We start from the raw sequence: 15,957 nt of genomic DNA, 5'->3' as shown, positions 1-15,957 counted from the left end.
AAGAACTTTCCAATTCTGTGCTCTTCCTATTGCTTTTCTTTCAATTCCCTTGGTGAAAAGCACCAGGTAAGGACTATGAAACTTCAAAGTCTACCTGCAGGGAACTTATACTGTGTCCTGAATGCATGCAAATTACTGTAGCTTGGTCCTTGGTAATGGGAAGATTTCTAGGTCATCCAGCCCCTTTCACTTTATAGGTAGGTGCAGAGAATGCAAAAACAATTTGAGAAAGTGAAAAGCAGCCTCTGATATCTGGAAGCTGGCCTGGTACAATCAGACACGCCATGATGTTACTAGACCATAGCCTGGCCCTTATAGCTTGGCTTTGTGTTTTCCTGTAGAACAAAAACAATTCCAAAGAACATCAACATCAGACGAGGTCACTCTGTGACCATGATAGATCTAGACAAATACAAGACCACTCTATAATCAGGTCTAAACACAGATAAAAAGATAAAACCTGATGATTGTCCAAACCACAAAAAATGACTCAACATCCCCACTTGGCTAATATGAGGAAGTTGCTGCTGCATTTTTTTTCCCCCCATTTTTGAGACAAGGTCTGGCTCTATCACTCAGGGTACAGTGGAGTGGTGCGATCTCCATTCACTGAAACCTCCACTTCTTGGGCTCAAGCGATACTCCCACCTCAGCCTCCCAAGTAACTGAGATAGCAGGCGGGCACCACTAGGCCCGGTTCATTTTTGTATTTTTTGTAGAGACGAGTTTCACCATGTTGCCCAGGCTGGTCTGGAACTCCTGGGCTCAAGCAATTCGTCTGCCTCGGTCTACCAAAGTGCTGGGACTACAGGCGTGAGCCACCGCGCCCGGCCAGGCTGCTGTTTCTTTACCTGTACAAGCTTTTACCTCAATCTAGAATTCCCTTCCTCTAGACAAGATGAACTGAGAGGCTCAATCATGGAACGACCCTCTCTTCTTGACAGTATCTAATCCCGTGAAGCTCTCACTTCCTTAAACCTCTCCCAAATCACCAACAACTCTTACTGAGAGCCCCATCTTTCCTCAATGTGTGTTCTCAGTCACTGCAACTAGTAATAAACCCAGTTTGTTCAACGATCCTTGTGTTCCTGGTGGGATTTGGTTAGAGGGCACTGACAGACCTAAGTTACACAGAGTTGGAGGCTGAGTTCACTAGAAGCAGTCTCCGCTTGTGTGTTCCTTCTTAGCCACTCTTTCGGTTAATGTCTGTCGTCCCTCTACCAGAATTAAGCTCCATGAGAACAGGGGCATTGTCTGTCATGTTCAGAGCTGTTTCTCAGTGCCTAGAACGGTACGCAGCAGAAGCTGGATGCTTAAAAAATAATCATTTTCTGAAAGAATGAATAAGGGGCTCGATATACGCAGGTTCCCTTTAATCTCTTAGCTCCTCGTAGATCGTGTGACATACAGACAGCACCACAGCACATTTCCCCAAACCCCCATTTTCCCGAAGAAATCTCGAAACCCTCACTCCTGGGATGCCCATCCTCTCAGAGCCTCTTCCCCGGGCAGAGTTTCTCTCACTCGCTGGTCCTTTCACACCTGAGCCCCAGGCCTATACACCTTCCTAACGCCCCTAGAACCCACCTGTCTCCACCATCTGCCCCTACCACCAGACACTGGCGGACGGGCAGCGCAGCTACCTAGGCGTCGAGTGGGCACTGCGGCATGGACCGCGCATGTGCGGAAATGGGTCGCACAAGCAGGATCTCCGACAAGTGAGGAGTTGCCTCGGAGTTTCCGTCCCGGTCTGGGGAGCCTTGGGCTGCCAGGAAGTCAGGAGAAGCTAGCCGGAAAGAGAACCCGGGCGCACGGCTTTCTGGGACACGTAGTCGTGGCGCTCTCGAGGCCCTACCATGAGCAAGCTGTTAACTCTTCAGGTGTGCAAGTCCTACGCCCACAGTCCAGTGCTACTGTCAGCTCGGAGTTCAGCTTCGGGCTGCCAAGAGCCAGCAGCCCAGTGTCAGAGGCTCGGTCCCACAACGCTCTGCGGGCCGCGGCGCCTGCTGGGAGGTGTAGTCCCCGCTCTGCGTACTGCGTTCGCCGAGGGGGAGGGCGGAGCTGCCGGCGGCCCGGGCGGGCTGGCAGCTAGAGTGGGTGCGATAGCCGCCTCCGCCTCTGCCGCCTCCGCCGTCGCCTCCTCCGCCCGGGCCGTTCGCTGCTGCGCGGGGAGAGCGAGGCGGGGCCGCCGGGGCCGCCATGGAGCCCGACTCGGTGATTGAGGACAAGACCATCGAGCTCATGGTGAGTGCGGCCCGCTGGACCGTCTGTGCTTCCGTCCGTCCGGCCCCGGGCGGGCCTGCCCACCTCAACGTCCGGTGCGAGGCCGGCTCTGGCCCTTCCCAGAAGCCTCGGCCCAGACCCGGGCCCCCGGTCTTCCCTGGCCTTGGACCCGGCGCGGGCTCTTCTGATCCCTCGACATCTCCGGCCGGTCCTGGCCCGGCCCCCTCTATGCCCCTCGTTTCTCCCCCACCCCCTGTCCCGTCTCCGGTCCCAGCTTTCGGACGACCCTCTCTCGTTTATGCTGTAGACTTAGGTCGCACTCGCTCTAGCACCCCATTCTCCTTCTTTTAGAAAGGGATTTTTTTTTCTTTCCTCTGTTTCGGCCCAGGCCCGCACCGCGCTTGCAAGCCCCACTCAGGCCGAGTGAGGTGGTGGGAAGGAGTACGGAGGAGATGGGTCAGGGCCGCCTGGGCCTCCGCGTCCTAGGAGGGGGTCTCAGCACCCACTCCCCAGCCTAGGTCTGTGTGGATGCCAGGATAGGCCCTACAGAGCTGGGGGGGCAGGGAGCTTTCGGGTTTGAAGCTGTGGCGGATAAGGAGGCCTCTTTCCCGGGCCCTTGTGGTGTCCGACTTCTCGGACAAAGGGTTTCCTACCCGGCGGAGAGGGATGTTTGTATAGCAAGGCCCCAGGTACTCTGGATTCCATCCCCCAGGAAAGAGAAGCCGTAACTTCACGTTTTCCAGAGCTGCTTTGGGAAATTGGGGATGAGTGGGGAGGGAGCCATCCTTATCACTGCCGCGAGTTCTTTCTTCTCAGAAAGAAAAGAATCCTTGGCCCCCGGGGGAAGCCACCACTCTTCTGTTAGAAACCACTGGCAGTCAGGCCAGACTCCCCGGTCCGTGGACACCCTCCACCCTCCTCCGAAGCTTTAGGATTTGAAGCCAGAAGGGGTTTTTAGGAACAGGACCGTGAGAGAGTGGCTAGAAGTGAAGAATTTGCTAATTGGTGGATGATTTGGTGGAAGAAATAAAATATGGCAGATATTATCTGCCAATGTGAGCATTAGGGAAATCAAACTGGGCTCTGGAGAGTTGGGAAGAGGAAGTCTGCATCAGCAAATGGACATGTCCAGGATTTCTTCCTGTGGAAGCCTTGACAGTTTCTTTGTATCTCTCCTAACACGGTAACAACTTCTTCCCCAGGGTTGAGAGGAGAGAGGTGGAAGAATCTACTTAACCCAGCAAAATGTTTTCCCAGCCAGATTTTCTTCAGTGTGAAAATGTTTATTGAGTCAGTGATTCCACTGGGTAGGGTTGGTGACATCAGAGCCACTTCCCCCATTTAACGCTATAAATAATAAATGGTGACACTGAAAGTCTGTTGGATAGCTGCATGGTTTCTGTGGATGATGGTGTCTGGGGAGTTGAGATGCTTGCTTTAAAAATGGAAGTACGGTAGCATAAATATGGAGGCAATTTAATGTTTGCTGTCCTTTGCGTAATTCACAGAGCTTGACTTCTCTAGCATTCTTGAAAACTAGGAGGAAAAAAGAGAAACTGATAGTTTTTGATTTTGCGTGCGTGTGTGTGTGCACGTGGGGTTGTTTTCAAAGGGATAATGTCACATGCTGAGTGATTTTCCTTTTCAGCATAATTTATCATACTTGTAGTCAAGTGTTTGGTATTCTGTAACTTTTGTAGTGGGTTATTTTGGTAAATATCTTAAATCGACTAAGTATATTACATATTCTTAAAAATGTACACACAATGCAGGTACTTACAACAGAAGTACTTCATATCGAAAAATTGTAACTTGGTGACTCTTTGAAATTGGCTGTTCCCAGCTCCTTCCATTTCTATTCCTTTTAAAAGTAACGAAAATGTATTTGTTTTCAAAAGAATTATAAGAAATACATTGTAACCCAAGTCAGTGTATGGTAAAAAACAAACAAACAAACAAACAAAAACCCAAGAAAACAAAAAAACCTTTGGCCTAAATTCACTGGCTTCCTATGCTTATAACTTAAAAAGTTTTGATTTTACATGATAGCACCTAGATTTGATATGAAAAGAGATTTCAGCCTGTTAAGGACATTGTAAACTGGGATTTAAACTGGAATTCTTAGAAAATTTAACAAAGAGTTCAGTTATATTACAATTAATTTTAAAATGGCCTTTTATTTAAGGATTTTGATATTTCCTGAAAGGGATACCAGTTAAGACTCTTAGACAACCCTTATCGTAAATTAAATATATGTATTTATTTTAGTAAAATAGCACAGGTGCTTAACAACTGATTGAGTAAATCCAGAATCAAATGTAGGAATGATAATGCCTTAGAATCTAATTGCATGTGGCTTTCTGTTTTCACTGCGTTTAAATTACAGTTTCCAGAACTGGGTTAAAAATATTTTTTACGTTGGTTTCAAGATAATCCGATTGATGGAAGAAAAGGGGTTAAACTGATGGTGTTTTGAAAGCCTAAAGCATGAAATATTTTTAGATTTTATGAGTCAGCTTCAGTACTCAAATATTTGTGATTGTGCTGCTTGTACCAGTTTGGCACTTAATGCTTAACAAGATAACTTTCATTTGCTATTCCAAAGTGTGCTGTATTAAAAAGAGGAAACAGACTTCTTGGTTATGTCCCTTTTCTAATCTTCATCCCTCTACTTTCCTTAATATTGATTCTTCTGTTTTTCCTTGCATTTTGATAAGTATATTAGGAAATAAAGCTGGTAATAGCAGAATAATTAAATTTCTAAAATATAACCCCCCACTTTGACTCCTATCCCTGCCTGAGGCCTGGGTCCACAAAGGTTGCTTCTCCTACTGACCCGCTCTATAGGATTCAGATTTTAGTATTATTTAAATCTATAAACTCTTAATTTAGACCCAGAATTTACAGTTATTAATGGTAAATAATTTAACCACCAGATGACTGTTAGGGCCTTATATACTGGCCCGGTGCTATACCTGTTAGTGGGCCTGTTTTTCCAAACTTCTGAGTTTGGTAAAATACGCCTTATGAATGAGGTAGAAAACTAGTCATTCATTTTGGAAATATGTAGAGTTTATCAGGCTATGTTCAATGGACTTCATTGGGAAGAATGAGAACTGTACGATATGTATCACATGGTATTTAACAGCCCTTGAGATAGGAATATGACTTGATTTTCTGTCACCTATCACTAGAAAGCACTCACAAGAGCTTCTGATTGGAAGAGAAAGATGATTAGATTACCCTGTAAGGAAACAGCAGAAATTGGTGCTATCACTTTAGGAAAGACAGTCCTGCCTCCTCTACAGGTGGGAGTGAATCCCCTCTTCCCTGTACACAATTAATGGACGGTTTATAATTAATTGGTAAATGACTTCCCTTTTTGCTAAGTGACCTTAAGTGAGTCATTTCCTTTCTATCTTATCTCTTAAGTGGTTGTATTACTTGTTGAATGAAGTAATATAGGTTAAAATACACTGATCCTTATTAAGAAGGTGTGGGCAGGTGCGGTGGCTCATGCCTGCAATCCCAGCACTTTAGGAGGTGGGAGGATTGCTTGAGCCCAGGAGTTTGAGACCAGCCTAGGCAACATAGCAAGACCCTGTCTCTACAAAAAATAAAAAAAATTAGCCAGGCATAGTGGTGCACTCCTATAGTGCCTACTACTCAGGAGCCTGAGGTGGGGAGGGTCTCTTGAGCCAAGGAGTTTGAGGTTGCAGTGAGCTGTGATTGTGCCACTGTACTCCAGCCTGGGTAACAGAGCAAGATGCTCTCCAAAAAAAAAAAATAAAATAAAAAAAATAATAATAATAAATAAATAAATAAATAAATGAGGTTGCTGGAAATGTCTTGTTTTCTTTTTGGATCATTTTTTTTCTTCCTGTCATTGACTTTCTAAGGGGGTGAGTGGGGTTGTTTAGTGACTTCATCAAGAAACTGGATATTACTTTGTCACCATCCCTCTCCTCATGTAGCACACCACTAGAGGTGCTGACTTACTGAATGCACGCTCAGTGGACCCAGGTTTCAATAGGGTCCAAATGAATAAACCACACACACACACAAATTTATATAAAATATATGGACCTCACTGACCTGCCTAAAGAGGCTGTGGCCCAAATATATCAATTTTTGCCCCTGATTTTGCAGTAGGTTAGATATCCTTTCAGATTTGACATGGATAAACATGTTCCTGCACACACATCTTGGCATTCTGGGCTCTTGACTGCTATAGTCTGTCTCCTGCAAACAGAGAGCTAGCCCAGGAGAATCACTTGGCCATTACATAGATTCACAAAACAGCACATATATGCCTTTTACTAGTGTTGTTTGAGCCTATGAATTCTAGAAACAAAATTATCTGCCTTGTAAGATCTGTGGGATCCTGGATTCCACCTTGTGATATTTGTTCTTCATAGAAAAGAAAGCATTTCAAGTCCTAGTGATTCCAATTCCAATCTTCCTTTCTATTCTGTTCTCCCTTATGGCTTTTCTGCCTACTTTCCTTGCTTGCTGTATATTCTAGCCAACGCATGGAGGACCATGGTCTTCCAAATTCTGCTCACACGTTTCCTTTGTCAGCATCGATAGAAATGGACCTAAGCCCGTTTATTGAAGGCTACTGATGTTTATCAAAAGGATCTAATAGGTGGTTCTCTGGCCAAATTGGCTCAGGTTACATCTCAGCAATCTTTTCTTTCATTTATGCTGATGAAGTCCTGTCCACCCCCAATAAAACACAATAGGTGCCACCTGTTTTGATGTCAGTTTATATTATGGTAGCAGATACCATCTTGTTTTTGTGTCTATGTAGCACTGCCTATATGACACTCATTGTTAAATGAAATGAATGAATTCTGGCACTTTGTATTTATCCTGTAGCACTTAACGTATTTCAGTCTTGTATTATAGTTACCTGTTCCTGTTCTCTGTTGAATGATGAACTCCTCATGGGAAGGTCTGGGGCCGTATTTATCTTCCTGTGACACACCATTCCTTCATACCACACGGCATCTTCTTTGTGGTAGGCTTTCAGGAAATGTTGGGTTGAATTTTCCTGGTGATCATTTTCAGACATTAATGCCTTTTGCCTGTGTCTTAACTATCCTCTTTTCTAAGCATTTTCACCCACATTACTAATCCACACAATAATCAGTTCCTAAGTTTTATGGGACTTATGTCATCCTCTATATTATAACAACTTGTGGTTGCGCCTAGACTCTTCTTCTAGAGGCTGTGTTTGATTGCCCTGTTACCCTTCACAGGGCTCAGCACATGGGTGCTCAATGTGGATTTAAATTAATGTTAGGTTTTCTTTTTTTCGTGCAGTGAAACCTTTTAAGATTTCCTTTTGAATATCTTAAGACAAAGGTAGAGATGAATAGAGAAGTAAGATGGGGAGGGGGAAGAGGTGGGTGGTGTGTGGTTCATAGGACGTCCATAGACACAGTAACCTTTATTTACAGACTTTCCACACATACAGATTGATTTACATAGAACTCAGAGAGTGGTTGTTAGCAAAGAATTGAGGAAACTGAATACTTTTTGCATCAGTAGGTGCAGGTTTGCCAAATAGTTGATCAGCTCCAAGGGCTCCATGACCTTAAAAGAGCATGATTTAGCAGAAAGGGCATGGGCTTTGAAGTGCAACACCTGAGTTTGTATCCTAGCTCTGTTACTTGCTAGCTGTGTGACCTAAAGAAAGATAACCTTTCTGCAGTATGATTTTATTATATGTAAAAATAAGAAAACTTAGGTATTGGTCTGAGTTGTTGGGAGGATTATATGAGAGAGGTGTGTGAAAGGACTTTGCAGAGGCTTGCTTTTCTTCAAATGCTGACCATACTAACTTCCCCACAAGTACAGGGACCTTAAAGCAAAGTCAAGACAGATGGTGTGGAAAAGGTTTTTATTTTTTTCTCCTGAGTTGTGCATGTATTTATTTGTGAGGCTTTACAGAAGACTAATATTTAGTTGCTTTTAGCCATACATTTAATGAGCCATCTTTGGGAGAAACAATGAAATCATACAGAGTCAATACTGTCTTGGAAAATCTGGGAGATACTATTACAATGACTACCAATTTGGCGTAATTAGGTCTATGCTGTAACTACAGAGAGAACCCCCCCAGTCCTATTTTTATACCTGGTATCCTGACAGAAAGAGACTGATGATTAGTTTATGTTGACATTGAGCATTGGGATTTATGTTTAATCGGTTTAGTTTAGAATGACAAATTGTGATTTTTGAATTCTTATTCTTTTCATCATCAAAGCTGATGGTTTTGACCTTAACAGAATAAGCAGTGAGAATTCATACAAGATTTCCTTATGAGTTGTATTGTTCATTGAATTAGTTGACAATGGGGGAAGAAACTTGTTGGTTAAGAATGTGCTCGTTACCCTTGGTTAGTTTCTGCTGATCACAATTGCTTAAGAGGAAGTTTGTCTTTGTAGGCAAATGAGAGACAGACCAGGAAGACCTGACAATCCAGTAGGGTGTCTCTAACCTGGTTCTTACTGTTTTAATGAAACTAAAAGATGGAAGAGTTCTGTGATGTCAGCGGGAAGCATTTTTAGGAAATTCCCTCTCAGGTTGAGTCAACAATGAAGATCTTCACAAAATGGAAAGCTGTGAAGTAGAAACACTGGGACATTAACATGAAAAATGAAAAAAAAAAAAAAAAAGCTTTGGCTCTTTGGCTCGTGATAGAGAGGTATGTAAATATAAGTATATTGAATGTAGGAAACTATTGTATAATAAAAAGCCTCTGATCCACAGAAGAAAAGAAAGACTGAGGTTCTACTATTGTGGAAAAGGAACTTGAGTAATTTTAATGTTTATTTTTTTAGGAGTTAACTTGAGAACATTGAACCGGTTTTGGTAACTAACAGTGAAATATATTTTGGCTCTCTGAAATGACTACATGATAGATTCAAAGAGAAAGGGGGCAGAGGGACAGGAAGAACTCAGTCCTGACACTCCTCACTTGGCATCTGTTAATCTTTGTATTACTAGCATAAGGCCTGCCAGCAATAGGCAAATTGAAGAAATAATATAATAACTATTCTTTATATAATATAAAGAATATATATATAGGATATATATATATAAGTATATATAAAGAATATATATATATATTTTTTTTTAAGAGAAGGGAGAAAGATTAACTCACTAGTACAGGAGAAAAGCCTGAGGATTCAAGAGGTCCAGAAATGAGTCTGTTAGTCAAATTGCTGTGGTTGTGTTTTGCTATAATTTGTTTTGCATTTTGGATAGTTGTACCTTGAAAAGCATAGTATACTGTTTTAGCAGTGAGCTACTGGCTATAGTTCACTAGCTACTTTTGTCAAAATTGGGTTTCCAGTTTATTCTTAGGCTTAAGAGTAATACCACTTAATGGGAAAAACTTGAGACCTCATTATTTGCTTGGGATTTTACTTTTGTGATCTCCTTAAAGTTGTGAGTCTTAAGGTATTTTCATCTGATTGTTATGGTGAGGTTAATCATAGACCGGCATTTCAGTCACTTTAATTGCTTTACCTACAATATGAACAATCAGAACATCTTTAAGAGTCATTGCCTGTGGACTGTCAACACATCTTAGAATTTAAAAATTACTTGGGTTCAGCTGGATTTGAGATTCTTTGTCACAGTTACAATCTTTGCTGCTAAACACAAAGACTACTTGAGTACCATTATAGTGTGTCTTGCCACAATCTTTTTTTTTTTTTGAGATGGAATCTTGCTCAGTAGCCCAGGCTGGAGTACAGTGGCACGATCTCGGCTCACTGCAACCTCTGTCTCCCCGGTTCAAGTGATTCTCCTTCCTCAGCCTCCCAAGTAGCTGGGATTGTAGGCATGTGCCACCAGGCCCAGCTAATTTTTGTATTTTTAGTAGAGGCAGGGTTTCACCATGTAGGTCAGAATGGCCTCAAACTCCTGACCTCAAGTGATCCGCCCGCCTTGGCCTCCCAAAGTGGTGGGACTATAGGTGTGAGCCACCCAGCCCAGCCTATAATGTGTTTTGTTTTAGCATTAATGTTGTAGGTTTTAGGCTGGGCATGGGGGCTTACACCTGTAATCCTAGCCCTTTGGGAGGCCAAGGTAGGCAGATCGCTTGAGCTAAGGAGTTTGAGGCCAGCCTGGGCAACATGGTGAAATCCTGTCTCTACTTAAAAAAGAGAAAAGAAAAGAAAAAAAATATCATGGGCCTTAGAATTGCATGGCTTTTTGTTAATTAAATGCTTTTTTAAGTGGCAAGATCTAGGGAATTAACCCGTTCAGGATGGCCCAACTGATTAATCTAGGCTGAAATATTTACTCTTCTGTATTTTCATAGTACTCCATTTTCATGTTAATTAATTTGGGACCTTTGAGAGTAAAGCTTGATTTCTTCTCCTCTCTCAGAAATCGTGGGCTTTCTGACCCTTGAACTGTGGAGTCCATAGTGCTCCATGAAAAGGTCATGGGCTCTACTACCTAGTAGATGTGAGACTTTGGACAGGTTACTTCTTTCTGCTCATCTTTTTTGAGAATTAAATATGGGTAATTAATGTGAAGGACTTGGCCAATTAGTAGCTCTTCAATAAGGTAGGTATTATTATAATTACTGCAGGAGCATTTTGGCTGTAATGTAGCGATTGAGGAAGTAGCAAATTTATGTTCCAGTAAGTTCAGTCTTTTTGTTTTTATCTTTGCTGTCCTGTTGAATGCCTTTTCTCTCTCCCTTTTAGTTTGTTTAGAATTTGCAGTCGGATATGGTAGAAAAAGAATGTTGATATAATGTGGATAGGACTTAATATTTAATAGTGTCACCTAGTAAATTGTTTATTAGCATTCTTTATGATTCTTCCCAGTTTATCTGATGATTGGCCATTGTACGGGACTGGCCTTTATTGAGTCAGAAGTTCACTCTTAAATTATATGTTTTGAAGCACACTATATTTTAGGTAGAGGATTTGGGTAATATGTAGATAGGATGTCTTATATGTAGCAAACCAAAACATTTCTTTGTTAGGTACGTAAATAAATATCTTTATGGTAGAGATTTGAGCCCTCTCATATCATTATTTTTGGCTGACAAACTTTTTATAATGGTGGAGGAGCTATCTTAGAAAATGGATAAGAAAGTTCAGTGTAGCCGAGTGATCTAGGACAGTTTATATGGATGATAGGGTAAGTTTTTTTAGCTGCTCTCATTTGGAAGTTGCATGCTATTTAGTCATGAGTAAATATTAATATTAGGGATGTTCCACTATTTGTTATGAGTTTTGTATCCTTTCAACACAGAGGTGAGGAATGCTGCTGCAGGCATTTTCTGCCAAATAGCTGACTCAGGGGTTATAACTTTTTTCCTGTGCTTCAGATCCACCATTCCATTGACCCTTCCTTCCATTTCTTGGAGGCTGTCCTTTGCCGCTGGTGCCATGGTGGGTGTATGGATTGCTTTCTGTCTTTCAACAGTTACCGAAGTGCATGTTTGGGATTTTGTTGAAGAAAGCTGGATACAGTAAACGGAAAGAATCTTGGAAGATGCTTGACTGCTGTCTTTTCTCAGACTAGTCTGAAAGGGAAAACCCCCATTCATTCTGGATTGGTGGATCTGAAGTACAAAATATTTTCCAGGTAAGCAATTACCCTGTATTGTTTTGTTTTGTGGAACTCAACTCGCTGAAAGGAATTTTGAAAAATATTTTTCCTGATTTCTTTTGTCCATTAATAGGGAAAGGGAGAAATATTAGATGTTTGTGCGTAGTGTCATGTTTGACCATGTTTGGATGTGGATCAGCGAAGGTATATGTGGCTGAATTGCTGGTAAAAACTTTGTTTTACTGTAAGAAGTGCAGTTATTATTTTGAGACATTCTGTCGCCCAGGCTGGACTGCAGTGACATGAACATGGCTTACTGCGGCCTTGACCTCTTGGCCTCACACGATCTTCCCGCCTCATCCTCTCAGGTAGCTGGGACCACAGGCATGTGTCACCATGCTCAGCTAATTTCTTTTTTGTAGAGACAAGATCTCGCCATGTTGCCCAGACTGGTCTTGAACTCCTGGGCTCAAGTGATTTGCCTGCCTTGGCCTCCCAAAGTGTTGGGATTACAGACATGAGCCACCACGCCTAACTCAGTTATTTTTATTTTAAGCCCAAATAGTTTTTATTCATAGTCTAATAGGAAATACAGTAAACAGGGACATATATTGTTTAGGGAATAGCTTGTAAAATATGGAAAACAAATGGTAACTTTGAGGCATTCTCACATGATTTATGTAATAGTTAATACCCGGTCAAAATATTTTTTGCAGTTTCACGTAAAGTGATTTTATTCTGAGGTCTCTTGTAGGGTCTTCTTGGGGAGGTTTACTAACTGTAGCAACTGCTTATTGAGAGCATGTGCTGCATGCCAGTTACCTTTGTATGCACTTTACCTATAGTACGTCATTGGCACAGTGCTTCACCTGCATTTTACAGCTAGTGAAATGGAGCTCATAAGCATAAAGTGCCAGTTTCTCAGATCGTGCAGCTGGTAAATGGTAGAACCAAGCTTTAAACTTGTTATTAGGTGTCCTCAAAGTTCTCACTCTTTCTGACGTATTACACTTGCTGAAGTTTGTACTTCAACCTTTAGATTTTCAAATTGCCTGTCTGTAAGAGCAAGGTGTGATTTTCTTCAACACGTTTCCACTCAGAGAACACAGGCTGGGTCATTGTTTGGCATGGTATTTTAATCTTTTAATATGATTAAATGCTTGCTTACTGAAAAATCAGATCTTCAATCAGTTCATCAAGTGAACATAAAGGTAATTTAGGGAGTATAGGAGAGACAGTGCATTTAAATATCAAGATGTGCTTTATACAGGGAAGTATCACTTGGTCCAGTGAACTCAAACCTGTATCTTCTCAGTTCCTCCTCAGTATTTATTATTTAAATAGCCCAGTAGCTCATTATGTAGACTTCTTTTGGCCTGTGGTTTGTCATTCTTACAAGTAAGGCATTGTCAGGCAACATTCTTGAAAACATGACTTTTTTCAGTATTTAATATTCTTTCTGGAGAACATCCTACTCCCTTTCATCTTAAAAAAATTTCTTTTTATCCTAGATGGACACTCTGACTTCGTGATCCTTGTTTTAATTTAATACTTTCACATTTGCTAATGTTTCTCATCTGGTGAGATTGTGGCTTACTGCAACCTTTGCCTCCCAGGTTCAAGTGATTCTGGTGCCTCAGCTGCCCAAGTAGCTGGGATTACAGGCGCGTGCCACCGTGCCCAGCTGATTTTTGTATTTTTAGTAGAGATGGGGTTTCGCCATGTTGGCCAGGCTGGTGTCGAACTCCTGGCCTCAAGTAATCTGCCTGACTCGGCCTCCTGAACTGTTGGGATTACAGGCGTGAGCCGTTTTTCACCTTGTCTTCTGAAGGATGGTCAGGACAGTCAGGTGGTGGTGGCGGCGGCAATGGTACTAGTAGGAGAAGTAATCGTTAACACTGGGCACTTATTCTTTACTGGGCATGATTCTAGATATTTTATACTTATAAACTTATTTTATCCTTATACAGGTTGAGTATCCCTTGTCTAAAATGCTTGGGATCAGAAGTGTTGAGAATTTTGGATTTTTTTCAGATTTTCAAATATCTGCTATATACTGATTCAGCATCCCTAATCTAAAATCTGAAATCCGAAAAGTTTCAATGAGCATTTCCTTTGAGCGTCATGTTGGCACTCAAAACGTTTTGGATTTTGGAGCACTTTGGATTTTGTATTCTTGGATTAGTGATACTCAACCTGTAGTAACCTCATGAGGTAGCTACCATTATTTCCACCCTACTGGTGAGGAAACTAAAGGATAGAGTAGTTAAATAACATGCTCTAGATCACACATCTTGTAAGGGACAAAGGTGAGATACGAACCCCGGCAGTCTGGCTTCAGAGAATGTGCTTCTTAACTCTATTCTGTATTATCTGTAGATTAGAGAGGATCATCCAGTAATAGAGAGGCGGAAGTCCTAAAGACTAAAACTATATATTCTGATTTCAAGAAATCATTGCAAAAGGAAAGGAAACAGTTTTATATATTTCTTACCTTCTGTAGAAAACAATTTAGCTCTCAGGTTCTGCATTAGCCATCTAGGGCTGTCAGGCTGTTTCCTAAGGCAACTTGGAATAGGTTAGTTCGAGGTTACCTTTTAGTACAGTGCTGTCCCATAGAACTTTTTGCAATGATTGAAATGTTCAGTGTCTGCACTGTTCAATATGGCACAGTTTTGAAGTGTGGCTCAAAGTAACTGAATTTTTAATCTTAATTTTAATTAAATTGACATTTAAATAGTTACATGTGGAGATTATAACCTGCCATCATCCTAGGTCCAGTCCTTGGTTTAATACTCACAGAAATTTGATCTGCTGAGCATGCTCAAACATCCCCTTATCCCAGGATTGGACTAACATTAACCAACCTTACAAGACTGATGTGTAAAACCTAAATCTTAATTTATTTATGATGATTTAAATGTGTTGGCATGTTTAGTATATTCTTTTTTATTTATTTATTTATTTATTTATTTATTTATTTTTTTGAGACAGAGTCTTGCTCTGTTGCCCAGGCTGGAGTGCAGTGGCCGGATCTCAGCTCACTGCAAGCTCTGCCTCCCAGGTTTACGCCATTCTCTGCCTCAGCCTCCTAAGTAGCTGGGACTACAGGCGCCCGCCACCTCGCGCGGCTAGTTTTTTGTATTTTTTAGTAGAGATGGGGTTTCACCGTGTTAGCCAGGATGGTCTTGATCTCCTGACCTCGTGATCCGCCCGTCTCGGCCTCCCAAAGTGCTGGGATTACAGGCTTGAGCCACCGCGCCCGGCTTTTTTTTTTTTTTTTTTTTTTTTTTTTTTTGAGACAGTCTGTTGCTGTCGCCAGGCTGGAGTGCCGTGATGCGATCGTGGCTCACTGCAACCTCCGCCTACCAGGTTCAGTCAGTTCTCCTGCCTCAGCCTCCTGAGTAGTTGGACTACAGGTGCACATCAGTTGGACTACAGGTGCACATCACCACACCCGGCTGATTTTTATATTTTTAGTAGAGAGGGGGTTTTACCATTGTTGGCCAGGATGGTCTCGATCTCTTGACCTTGTGATCCACCCGCCTGGGGCTTCCATAGTGCTGGGATTACAGGCGTGAGCCACTGCGCCCGGCCCAGTATATTGTTTTTTGATAGGCAGATGTACTTACTAGGTCCTAATTAATATGCTAGTTTAATTTTTTCAAACAAGTCAGAGAGACCTGAAGACTCTAGCCAAATGACTGGAGTGTTCTCTTTATATAAGAAGATTTCATCAGGGAAGAAAGACGTCTCTGCTGGCCTGGGACTGAGACACCTTCTTTCAACTTACTTTTAGGGATGGTGGTTTTTCCCTGTGGCAAAGCCTCTCGAACTCTTCTGCTTGCTGTTGCTTCCCAGATCCTTTTATGATTAAGGCATTTGTTTTTAGACAGATTAGTACATTCAGCTTGAATGCACCCTTGACTTATAGGTCTGAGAAGCCCTTTGTTTTCATTAAAGTTCCTTTATTACTGCTGTAATCCATTTTGTGTTCCTTTGCAACTCTGAGAAAACAGTTGAATTTTCCTTGCTTCCGTGTGGCGTCTTTATATTAAAGTGAGTTCAGTTTGGGTTATGGCGAATTTGAGTTGCCTATGGATGAATTGTCTAAGAAGAGAAGTATCTAGTAGAAATACTGGC

The 15,957-nt window shown here is 42.0% G+C and overlaps 1 protein-coding gene across 1 annotated transcript in view; it reads left to right on the top strand.

The window, feature by feature from the left end:
• The first annotated feature begins 2,038 nt into the window (after positions 1 to 2,038).
• FBXW11 (F-box and WD repeat domain containing 11) overlaps positions 2,039 to 15,957 on the top strand; it is a 144,150-nt gene continuing 130,231 nt past the window's right edge. Inside the window, 1 exon segment of the mRNA XM_017849423.1 lies at positions 2,039 to 2,244. Within this exon segment, the coding sequence (XP_017704912.1) occupies positions 2,200 to 2,244 (45 nt within the window). The 5' untranslated portion in view covers positions 2,039 to 2,199.

This window comes from Rhinopithecus bieti, unplaced genomic scaffold, assembly GCF_001698545.2.
Source record: "Rhinopithecus bieti isolate Rb0 unplaced genomic scaffold, ASM169854v2 scaffold_30732, whole genome shotgun sequence".
Lineage (NCBI taxonomy): Eukaryota > Metazoa > Chordata > Mammalia > Primates > Cercopithecidae > Rhinopithecus > Rhinopithecus bieti.
The sequence above is the reverse complement of the archived record's forward strand: the minus strand, read 5'-3'. Positions and strand labels throughout refer to the sequence as shown.